The sequence below is a fragment of the Chlamydotis macqueenii genome, chromosome 3 (genome assembly GCF_036417535.1).
Source record: "Chlamydotis macqueenii isolate bChlMac1 chromosome 3, bChlMac1.mat, whole genome shotgun sequence".
Classification (NCBI taxonomy): domain Eukaryota; kingdom Metazoa; phylum Chordata; class Aves; order Otidiformes; family Otididae; genus Chlamydotis; species Chlamydotis macqueenii.
The window spans coordinates 6,490,490-6,502,720 of NC_141558.1; the positions used below are offsets into that span (position 1 = coordinate 6,490,490).

General features: G+C 42.7%; 1 protein-coding gene across 5 annotated transcripts in view; it reads right to left on the bottom strand.

The window, feature by feature from the left end:
- ADGRF5 (adhesion G protein-coupled receptor F5) overlaps nt 1–12,231 on the bottom strand; it is a 52,279-nt gene that overhangs the window by 16,357 nt on the left and 23,691 nt on the right. For 4 of the 5 annotated variants that reach the window (XM_086745243.1, XM_086745240.1, XM_086745239.1 and 1 more), the window contains 10 exons: nt 12,143–12,203; nt 10,834–11,004; nt 9,376–9,555; nt 6,730–6,857; nt 6,215–6,273; nt 5,414–5,556; nt 3,931–4,143; nt 2,416–2,649; nt 386–550; nt 34–252 (listed from right to left, as the gene is read on the bottom strand). In XM_086745243.1, coding sequence (XP_086601369.1) covers nt 34–252; nt 386–550; nt 2,416–2,649; nt 3,931–4,143; nt 5,414–5,556; nt 6,215–6,273; nt 6,730–6,857; nt 9,376–9,555; nt 10,834–11,004; nt 12,143–12,203 — 1,573 coding nt within the window. The remainder of the gene's footprint in view (nt 1–33; nt 253–385; nt 551–2,415; nt 2,650–3,930; nt 4,144–5,413; nt 5,557–6,214; nt 6,274–6,729; nt 6,858–9,375; nt 9,556–10,833; nt 11,005–12,142; nt 12,204–12,231) is intronic. The other variant, XM_086745244.1, reaches the window with a different exon arrangement.

The following is a 12,231-nucleotide window of genomic DNA, read 5'->3' on the forward strand; positions in this document are numbered from 1 at the left end:
CCTTTGTAGCCAATACAAACCAGATTCACTCACCGTTCCAGTCCTGTGTGGCAGTTTGCACTGTGAGCATAGACGTAGCTGGAAATCTGCTATTTATGACGCACGTACCACAATCGACAATTTTTGTGTTATTTCCAGACTGGATTTTCCAACTGATACTGTCATAATTGCTCACATCACTTTTACACGTTACATTGAATGGATATCCCTCGGAAATGGATGAGTCTGTGCTCGAAGATATCGTTACGTAGGCTGAGACAACACAAGATAAATGTTATATTATTGAGAGTCGCTTCTTCTAATCATTTGCTTGCAAATGGCATGTGCCACAGAGGCCACCTGCACGTTAAAGTGGATGGTCTGTTACACGCCACCTGACTCTTACCTGCCCGTAGGTACGTCACTTTGATGTTTTGACTGCGCGTGGCACCGTATCCAGTCTGCAGCTCACACGTATAGGTCGTCACTGTACCTGACTTCTCAGGTGGGCATAGTGACTCCTCGATGTTGAGCTTGTATTCGGCGCAGTTTTCAGTGAAACTGGGGGCTCCTGAAGAGAAATAAACATTCCTTGAAGGGCTATGGATATCCGAAAATTCCTGAGCGCTGGAAATCACAGTCAGTCTAGCTAAGGAAAACCTTGTGGAGTTGTATGTAACTTTTAACAGCACAGCACTTTTAACTCATCATTGCTGAAGTCCATTTACAGCCTTTACTCTGGCAACACTCACACTGATCTTCCAAAGACCTGGAGACGGCACTCAGCACAGTGCTGGGCATCTGCTGCCAAAAATCGGTCTAACAAAGAGCAACTAGACTCTTTGGATACCTCAGAATAAGCCAAAATGAAGAGTCATAGAATCATAGAATGGTTAGGGTTGGAAGGGACCTTCAAAGGTCATCTAGTCCAACCCCCCCTACAAGGAGCAGGGACATCCCCAACCAGATCGGGTTGCTCAGAGCCTCATCCAACCTGGCCTTGAGTAAATACTGCAGATTTTAATGCCATCTTTTTTTTTAAATAAACATTTGGAGATACTTCACAGTCATTCAACTGTAAACCTGAAGAGTGCTGGTTTAGCTAGAAGGGGAAAACCCCACTAAAGCTGTCCCATGCTGCAGCTGAAAGTGCATGTGGCATGAGAACAGAGCTCCTGGGAAAAGCCTGGCCGCAGAGAACCAAGGGTGAACCAGCTCGTTACAGCGGACCAGGATCACCTCTCTCTGCACGCACTGCTCCACACCAGTACCTGTCCTCTGTGGAAATGATGGTGCACGTGAGCTTTGAAGGTTTTTCTCTCGTTTTCCTGTCCTGCTTTCTGCTAAATTTCATTTGTAACTAAAGGTTGACAATAAACTGTTAGTCCATACCTATAAAATATTAAGAGGGCAATACACTGTTTATGACTACGGTTCATAGACATTTATGAGCCTTTCTGTGATGTTATTTTGTAACTCTTTGTAACACACATACTTGGCACTTTATTAACTCTTCATATTCCTATTAACTCTTTGTGTTCATATATTCTCCCTGGAGAAAGGAAGACTCCAGGCCTTCCAGTGCCTAAAGGGGGCTGATAGGAAAGACAGGGAGAAACTTTTTAGCCAGGCCTGTAGTGATAGGATGAGGGGTAATGGTTTTAAAATAGAAGGAGGTAGATTTAGACTAGATATGAGGAAAAATTTTTTTATAATGAGGGTGGTGGAACATGTTGCCCAGAGAGGTGGTGGATGCCCCATCCCTGGAAACATTCAAGGCCAGGTTGGCTGGGGCTCTGAGCAACCTGATCTGGTTGGAGATGGCCCTGCTCCTTGCAGGGGTGTTGGACTGGATGGCCTTTAAAGGTCCTTTCCAACCCTAACCATTCTACGATTCTATGATTCTATATTAGAAATATAGCTTTATGGGATGCCACTGACTCAACTTGCATGTGATGTATCACAGCTACAGGTGAAAAGGGAGACTGTGCAGTCAGTATTTAGCTATGCTGCAGCTGTTTCAAAGTGTACCACCCATGTCTTGATTGCCAAATTTTGGTATGTGGCACATAGAAGCCTTTCATACCCCGAGGGTGATTCTGAAGACAGTCGTAGAAATTATTACTCATCCTTGGTCTCAAAACTATAGAATGCAGAAATAAGCTTTTTGGAAAAGGTCAATATGGTGCTGGTCCAAGCAGCTGTTTTCATCCAGGGTGGCACAGTTTTGAGCATCAATATCTGCACAGTGCATGGAGATGCTCTGGATGCCACTGACAGCTGCACAACACACATGCAGTCTGTACCACACTGTCCATTCATCGTCACACATACACCTTTGGAGCATACTAGGACTTGGCTTTTGGGGTGGCCAATTAGGAGGAGGTCTTTGAAGAACAAATCTAGCAGATGAAGACAATCTTTTGTTAATCTTACCTGTGATATTAATTGCTCCATTTACTTTCCAGTCAACAGTAAGTGATGGTAAGGGTCTGTCAACACAACAGGACAACACAGGACCGTTTGTCTGCATTTCAGGACTGTTGCATGTAACATCGATGTCGTTTAAGTTTGAAGTGATGTCCAGCGGAGAGATTGTTATTGTTTTTGTGGCCTTGTATATTAGTTTGTGAAACAGATTGCTGTTTGTGAAAATGCAACTATAGGAACCTGTAAAACATAGGCAATATCTTAGCGTTGAGAACACATTTTGCTGTTTTTTTTCTCTACATTTGGAGTTGAGATCTGGGATCTACTGCCACACCTCGTTTTCACATCTCCTTGCTCTGTAGTGGCTCTGCTACTTGCTAATCAAGATGTATCCTCAGGTCATCTGCAGACTCCTGGTGCCAAAAGTATCCAGATAGGACAGCTTCAGTGTGGATGGGTACTTGAGAAGAGACCAGCACTTTGGGACTGAGATTCTTAAAATATGGCTGAATTGGTGATTTGGGGATCTGTGTGTTGCCCCATAGTCCATGTGGCAGCAATATGTCACGGTAAGAATGCAGACTGACTGTGCAAAGGGTTCCTACACAGAGTGAGGGAGAGATGGGTGCCCAGGGTGGACTCCACAAGAGCTGGCAATCTGAGTGTAGGCACGTACACTGCTCAGAAAGTATTGGCAAAGAGCATGGAGTATTTATCAGCCACTTTCCCAGGCACTGTATGCAGCCAAGCTTCCTTTTGAAACCGGTCATCAGATTTCCAAACTTCCTTCTTATCTTAGGTACGTGGATTACCCTTCCCCACTGGGATAGCCAGGTGAGTAGACCATTATATAGGAGTGGAAGAACTAAGGTTCAGGGCATCCTTAGCCCAAAGAAGTTTGGACCCATGACTCCTACCTCCAGTATGTGTGCCCAAATACCTGGTCACATGCTACCCTTTTTGAAGTTGAATGTAAAATTCACAGTCCAAAGAGAAGAACCGAGCAGGAGCTCGAGTCAAAGCTCTGATGATACATGATAATTTCCCTGATAACTCCTCCCAGCAAAATGCCATCAATTTACCTGTTTCTGATTTTCAAAAAGCCCTGAACATGAACACTTTAAAAACTGTAACTCTGAGCTCTGACTAGATAGGTTATGTTTGCAAAGGAGGAAAGAGCCACCAAGGACAAATTCAACCACAGGCTCAAGTTACTACACCAAAAGTGTGGGAAGTTCTCACAGCCGTGTGAATCACCTCTGTTTCCTGCGATATGACACTGAAGCCCAGCACTGAGAGTGTTGAGGACTATATAGTCACCTGAGTCAGTTCACAATTTACTGGCAATGACAGTCAGTATGTAGTTCATTAAAGAAAAAAAAATTGCAGGAAAATTATGAGGGACAGTGTATTTTTCACATTTACTATAGGAAAATGCAGTTATTCCATTCCTCTTTGCTTTTTGTAGAACTAGCCACACTAGAGATTTACATCTGATGTTTTAAGGATAGAAAATCATACCGGAATTCTTCATCGTAGCGTTGATAATTTTAAGACTCGACATTGAGTTTGTCGTTGTATTGTTTTGCTCTATCAAATGCTGGAAGCTGTTTGAGATTAACTTATCAAAGTGATGCCAGGTCACATTCTCAGACATTGAATTTATCTCACAAATCATTCTTACTGTATCCCCTTCAAAAATGTCCACAGGACTCACAGTGAAGTTTGTCTGATCTGGGAAGACAAAGAGGAACATTCTGCATTATTGTCATTTCAGCTCACATCATAAATCACAGAATCATGGAATTATAGAGTTGTAAAATGATTTGGATGGGAGGGAACCTTTAAAAGTCATCTGGTCCAACCCTGTTGCAATGAGCAGGGACATCTACTAGATCAGGAGCCTCATCCACGCAGACCTTAAATGTTTCCAGGGATGGGACTTCTACCACCTCTCTGGGCAACTTGTTCCAGTGTTCCACCACTCTCATAAAAAAAAAAAAAAAATCTTCCTTATATCTAGTCTAAATCTACCCTTTTTTAGTTTAAAATCATTACCTCTTGTCCTATCACTACAGGCCCTGCTATATAGTTTGTCCCCATCTTTCCCGTAGGCCCCCTTGAGGTACTGGAAGACCACTATAAGGTCTCCCTGGAGCCTCCTCTTCTCCAGGCTGAACAACCCCAACTCTCTCAGCCTGTCCTCACAGGAGAGGTGCTCCAGCCCTCTGATATGTATCTGACATCTATATGGTGTCTTTCTTCTGATGGGAATTCCAGGTCCTTCTCAATTAATATGCACTCAGCATCAGTTGCAGGGCACCACCTCTGATACAAGCCATGCAGTTTTCCCACAACATATTCTTCTACTATCTTTGTCAGCCAAAGATCCTAGAAGGTACTATGCAGAGAGCCAACAATACTACCACCACAGCTACTTTCTACGTAGATAAACTGGGAGGAGAAGCAACCAGGTTAAAGCAATCCTCTGAGGTGGACAGTCCGGCGCTGAGTGTGCTGAGAGTATGGCACCTCTGGACCACTTCATCAGGGAACTGGATTGCAACACACTGTCCAGTAGCAGCATGGAAAATCTGCTGAGGAAGCCAAGGGAAACCTGTTCTCACGTAAATTACATTTTTTTTTTTTTTTTTTTTATTTTTTTATTTTGTTTGAACAAGTGAGAAGTGTTTGTAGCCTGATTATGTTAAGAGCAGTCTCAGTTCTGGAAGTAACCTTAAAGGTGTTTAATCTCTCTTCCATGGAGACACTGCATCAGGGTTCAGAGTAGCTGGAAGGATTTGGTTTTCCATGAGAGGTACTGCTTGTGTGGTCATCTCATGTAAGTCCTAAGCTTTGGTGTCATATGATGAAATGAAACAGCCAGAGAAAAAAATTTTTTTGAAGGTTCAGTACCAAATAAACAGTAAGGTACCTACATGGTTCAGGTTAGAAATACTAAAATAAAGGTCAAAGGAAAATACTCACAGAGCTTTAGACTTACTAATTATTTCTGTTGTGAAGGTATTTTGGTTTAGCTGGTACAACGCATCTAGAAACTGTGGGACAATGTTGTTGGAATTTGTTATCTGATTGAAGCTTGCTGCTCCTGCTTTTACTTCGTAGTTCACAATAATACTCCCAGACCTAAAAAGACACAAGAATGAGAGAAACACCAGAATGAAATACCCCTGCATACAAGTGGTTTTCTGTGTTGTGGTGACCCTTCTTGCATGGCTAGGAAGGCTTCACAGGGCTCACCTGTGAAGGCTCCTTTCATGACTTAGGACTTGTTCTGGTATGCGTGAAGGTTGTGCTACAGCTCTTCCAAAAGTAAGAACACCTTTACGTAACATCTCCTTCATCTGCTATTTCTAGTAAAACTCCCTTAGAAAACGTAAAATACAGCTGCATTTAAATATGTATGGACTTAAGTAATGTCTCTTTTATCCGGATCCAGTGTGATATCCTGAGTCAACGACTAATTCATCTCCCTGATGACCTAGGAAATTATGATAGGTTTACTTGCATCCTCTTCCCATGTTGGGTGGAAGCCAGTCTTTCCCAGAAAAGGCTGGGATCCAGATGATTATGTTTCTTAGACTTTCACACAGTAGTGAATTTTACCTGCAATCCTATTTCCATGCTAATCCTCGGGCTTTCCTTTGCAGCTGTTATACTGTTATTCAGTATGCATACGCTGGGCTCTAGCCAGAGTGAAAGTAGTCTTTGCTGACCAGTGTCTCCTTGAGACTGGACAGAAAGATTTGTGTCCTCCAGGAAAAAAAGGAAATTGTTCACTTACGTGAAACCAGTTACTGTTGCCGATACAAAGCCTGGTAAACATCTGTAGCTAGCATTAAACTGTAAACAAAGACATATTACATGATGTAAGTCCTTTGTGCATTACTCTGATGTGTTTAAATAAGCAACTCTCCATGCAGCATTGATGTAGCGTACCTATAGAACAGGCCTGGTGCTCTCCCCACTGTCGTGGGATAAATTTGTGTTGATGGTTTCATTCTACGTGTGCTCATGTGGATTAAAGCTGGGACTAATAATGTGATTTCTTTTTAAGCTTTTAATGCAAAAGATTCCTAAATACTTCCCTGTCAGCCAGCATATTACAATGAATGGGACTATTGTCATTGCCTTTCAATGGAGGCAGCTTTGGCCAGCTTTGTAGCTACCACTGCTGCGTACTTCACAGCTCCCCACAGAGACAGTGACAGTGCACCCTCTTTCCCAGACACTTAAGGTAAATATTATATTTCTTAGAGGGCTTTCTACCTCCAGAGATGGAAAAAATAAAGTCATTACCGCTTTTTCAAGGTCATCTTTGTATTTTTTGTACAACTCAGAAGAAGAATTCCTGAGTTCATCCCAAAAGTCTGTGTCAAGTCTGACTGACATATTCATTACAATGGGTTCTCCCGTACCGCATGACTCTGTAAGGAAAAACATAAAAGTAAATGTAAAAATAATCAAAAGTTATGCTTACAAAGTGATTTCTTAGCTCTTTCTTCTGACTTAATCATAGAATGTTAGAATTGTAAAATGGTTTGTGTTGGAAGGGACCTTTAAAGTTCATCCAGTCCAACCCCCTCTGCTGTGGGCAGGGACATTCAACCTGACCTTGAACACTTCTAGTGATGGGGCACCCACAACTTCTCTGGGCAACCTGTGCCAGTGTCTCACCACTCTCATTGTAAAAAATTTCTCCCTTATGTCCAATCTAAATCAACCCTCTTTCAGTTTAAAACTGTTGCCCCTTGTCCTGTCGCTGCAGGCTCTGGTAAAAAGTCCTTCTCTGTCTTATAAGCTCCCTTTAAATATTGAAAGCCCACAATAAGGTCTCCCCAGAGCCTTCTCTTCTCCAGGCTGAACAATCCCAACTCTCTCAGCCTGTCGTTATAGGAGTGATCTTTCATCTCTGACCATTTTCGTGGTCCTCTTCCAGACCCACCCTCTGGACCCTCTCCAAGAGGTCCATGTCTTTCTTGTACTGGGGAACTCCAGAGCTGGATGAAGTACTCCAGGGGGAATCCTATGAGAGTGGAGTGGAGGGGAAGAATCACTTCCATTAACCTGCTGGCCACACTTGTTATGCAGACCGGAGTATGCTTGGCTTTCTGGGCTGCGAGCACACGTTGCTGGCTCATGTCCAATTTTTCATCCACTAGTATCTCCAAGTGCTTCTCGTCTGGGCTGCTCTCAATCCATTCATCTCCCCATCTGTATTGATACTGGAGATTGCCCCAACTGATGTGCAGGACCTTGCATTTGGCCTTGTTGAACTTCATGAGGTTTGCACAGACCCTCTCTTCGAGCAGTCAACATCCCTCCAAATGACATCCCTTCTGTCTAACAGATCAACTGCACCACTCAGCTTGGTGTCATATACAAACTTGCTGAGGATGCACTCAATCCCACTGTCTATGTCATTGATGAAGATATTAAATAGTAAGGTTCCTTGAGGACAACATTCATTACTGGCTTCCACTTGGGCATTGAGCCAATGACTATAACTCCATGGGCGTGGCCATCCAGCCAGTTCTTTATCCATTGAACAGTCCATCTGTCAGACCCATATATCTCCAATTTAGCAGCAAGAATGATGTAGGGGACTGTATCAAAGGCCTTACAGAAGTCTAGGTAGATGACATCCATAACTCTTCCCTGGCCCACTGATGCAGTCACTCGACCATATAAGACCACTAGATCAGTCAGGTGCAATTTGCCCTTGGTGAAGTCATCCTAATCCTAACGCAAAATCTTACAATTTGCCAAGATTCATCTGCATGATAGGAAAATTGGGATTCTCCTAACTTTTATATCTAATTTCAACGCCTGGTATCTGCTAGTTATCTAGACTCTCAGGTTGATGTAAAGCTGTAGACACCTTCAGAAGATGACACATTCAGAAGGTGATAGACAGCTTTCCTACAGTGGTTAAATTGCTACTTTGTTCCAGTTACAGAGAGTTTGGATGAGTATCTTTGACCAGATCCTTAACTTTCACATAGTGAAAAGTTACACAGGATGAATTTCCACCTATGTATCACTGAAATTAGTGAAAAAATCCTCAGTTACTTTGGGCGGGTAATATTCTGGTGAAGACTCATCAATGGGCAAAAAATAATATAAAATGCTTAGAGAGAAACTGGAATTTTCTAAGTTGTGTCCATTTAAGGACATGTCTATACCATGCAGAGGAACATTGTACCCACGACCTTGGGCTTCTAAGGGGTGTGGGACTTCCACATGGAAGAGATATTAGCTCTAGTCCTGGAAACAGTACAGCACTACTGATATGGGGCTGCTTTGTGATGAAAGCATTGCCTCTGAGTAGCATTGACTAGAATGGGCATGCTGACAGCACTGGACTGCTTCTAGCTCTAGAGCTGCCTCCGTGTATCTCTGCGTGCTGCTCCATCACAAATCAGAGGCAGAGCCTTGTAGGGTTTTGTCTTGGGGTGCAGATACAGCAGGTAGTGCTCCACCCCAGCACTGCCAAGCCTACATGTCCAGTCATCAGTTAGGTTCCTAAAAAGTCATGTGCACCTTGTCACAAGAGTCATGAAATAAGACCAAACAAAAGATACACGCTGGGATTTTTTTGTTCCTTCTCTTCTCTTGAGCATTATGGCACACTTCAGTCACATTTGTAAGTGCCTCTGTTGAAAATTAGATGAGATAAAACTTCCTTTGTTTAGTGGAAGATGAAAGTCCCGAAGAGGCATGTGAGTGATTCCAGGAGCTGGGGCTCTATCCTGGCACTAAATTTCTCCAAGTACTTGTGTCAAGGTGGACCCACATCACAAAGAGAAGAGCTCTAGAGTGTCTCTACAGACTTTCCACTTTTAGCTACTCAATCCTGACGTGCTGCTTGATTGTACCTTTAACACTATTCCATCTTCTAACCAGAGTCGTGCAACGATGAAGTTCAGCACTGCTTCTCCTTACCTTCAGTCTGAGGCTCGCAGTAAGGCCCGTAGAAAGGCATTTCCTTCATGTAGCTGCAGGGCAGGTCGGGCGCTAGGCTGACGGAAGGGCAGGTTGTCAAGTCACTGCACACCGCACTTGGCCAGGCGTATCCATTTTCACAAGAACAACAGCTACTGTTCTCACCATTGGGTAGACACACTAGCATCAGACAGAGAGTACTATGAGAATGGTAAACGGGGAATAGCATATTGCATAATTTATGTTTGCCCTGCTGTATCTTTATGCTAGCAATCTCAACTAAATGTTACCGTTCTTGTGAATTCACTTGAATGATGCAAGCGTGATGATCTGACGCCTTGCAAATCTTACTGTATTAATTATAAATGACTAACCAGGAATTGGAATCAGACTGGTACAGGGACAAACCTGATCAATTACATTTAAGCAATTCAATGGAGATGTGAGGCTCAATCCTAAAAATTTACCTGGCATATTGGCTAGGGTTCTATGATAGTTTTCAGATCGGATATTTCTATATTGCCTAGGCTGAAAGCAAATCCATAGGCTTTTAAAGATTATAAGAACATGTAAAAGTCATTAAAAGTCCCAATGGCTAGTGAGATGCTGTGTCTTTTTGACTGTATCCTGACAGACACCGCATAAGAGAAGGTGACATTATCATAAAGTTCTTTAAAGACAAACGGTCCCTTGATTAATAATAAAAAATCCACCTCACTGTAAGTTTTTCTGCTTTTAATGTGCCATTAGCAAAGTAAGGTATTAACAAAGTGATTTTCACAGATTGCACGTGATCCTTTAAAAGATCCATTTGCATGTTGTTTTGAGAACCGATGAACACTTCCCATCACTGCTTTACGGGCAGTGCAGCGATAAGAAGGTACCAAATCTCCTCCTCTGCTGTTGTAAATACTTGGCATATTTGTATATATCCCCTGCTGAGTTGGTTACTGGATGTGATGTTGCACAATCACACCCCATGTAATAAAACCCATACGATATCTTGCCCTGTAAGAATACGTTTAGTGGGTTGTATCACTCTGTCAGGGTCAGAGTACAGCTTCTTACAGCGATTTACTTTCAAAATGCAAGTGGAGGGAAGTAAACAGTCTGATAACCGCTGTCGCAGCTCCCTGAAACTCGAAAGTAACTCAGACTGCTTGTTAGTCAAACTGGAGCAAGATCCTTTGGCTCGGGCTTCCTCTGGCTTTGTCCCTTCCTTAGGAAAAGAAAAGCATTCAGGGCTATTCCTAATGCCAGCATTGTATAAAGAGGAGCGGTGGGATGCAGATAACAAAACGTGTGCTAGAGCTTCAGTCTGATTGGGTCTTTCAGCAGTCAGCAAAGACAGTTCAGTTCTGCTGATTTCTAAGCGTGATGGATGGTAAAACTGGGAGAGATCAAATACAGACTAAAAAGCACATCACTCAGAATATTAAAAATAAATAACCAACTCACCTGTTGTAATGTTGATGTTTGAAATTGTCAATTCTACATTTGAAATATTTGTTGAAATGGCAAGAGTAAGGTTTTTTAAATACTCTTTGACTGGCTCCAGAAAAGATGAATCCATAAGGCTTACTTCAATGTCAACAGTGTACTCCAGAAGGGGAAGGTCAAAAGTAAGCACTGAAAGAGAAATAGCATGAGACTGCAAAGCTGTGTCTGAGGGTAAATTAGAAAACTGATGGCTTCTGTTTTGAAATGTGCGCTTTGTTGCTCTTTGACGGTTGCTTACTGCGGCATTGTGCTTAGGAAATCTTGATTCCTGCTCTGCTGCTTGCCAGATTTCTTTGGCCTCAGAGCAATAGGAAGCTGATGTAAATGGCATAGTATATATGGAGAAAAGCTGTCTCATCCTTTCTCTCTTTTGACTCAGCAAGTGGATGTGTTGTCAATCACAGACTGAAGCCATTCAGGATTATCTTGTGACCCCTGTTCTACTAAGAAGCTCTGGGTTTTTTTTTCTACACTGTGTATTTAATCTTGCATAGAAGCTGTACTTATATATGTCAATCTCTGACCAGACAAAAGTTTCCATCTCTTTTGTTTGTGCCTTTACTACTGTACTGATTTTGACTTGGGTAGAGTTAAATTTCTTAATAGTAGCTTGTATGGGGATATGTTTCAGATTTTTAATAAAATCAGTGTTGCTAACACAACATTTTAGTTATTGGTGAACAGTGCTTACAAAGCATCAAGGCTTTCTCTTTTTTTTTCTGCTCTGTCCCCCCAGGAAGTAGACTCGGGGTGCACGAGAAGTTGGGAGGGGACACAGCTGGGACAGCTGACTCCAGCTGGCCAATATGATATCACACACCATTTGACCTGGAGCATGATGTCCACAACATATGTCATCATATTCAGCAATAACAGCTGGGGCAAGAAGAAGGAAGGGGAGGACGTTCAGAGTTATGGCGTTTGTCTTCCCAGGTAACCGTTGTGCATGATGGAGCCCTGCTTCCCTGGAAATGGCTGAACAGCTGCCTGTTGATGAATTCCTTGTTTTGCTTTACCAATTAAACTGTTCTTATCTCAATTCATGACTTTTCTCACTTTTACTCTTCTGATTCTCTTCCCCATCCTACTAGGGGAGAGGGAGTGAGTGAGCGGCTGTGTGGTACTTAGCTGCCGGCTGGGGTTAAACCACAGCAATTACCTCCCCCTTGATAGTTGCATTTCAATACCTCAAGAGATGCTGTCCCCAATAGTGATTTCACCCTTGGCTTACTAGAAATCTGCTGTTACCGTAGATTCATGTACGTACTGTTTCGCTTCTGTCTTTGCATCTCTGACTGGAAGCTTTCCTCTCCTAGCACACTGTCAATCTGTGGAAAACAGAGAGTGAAGCTCTGT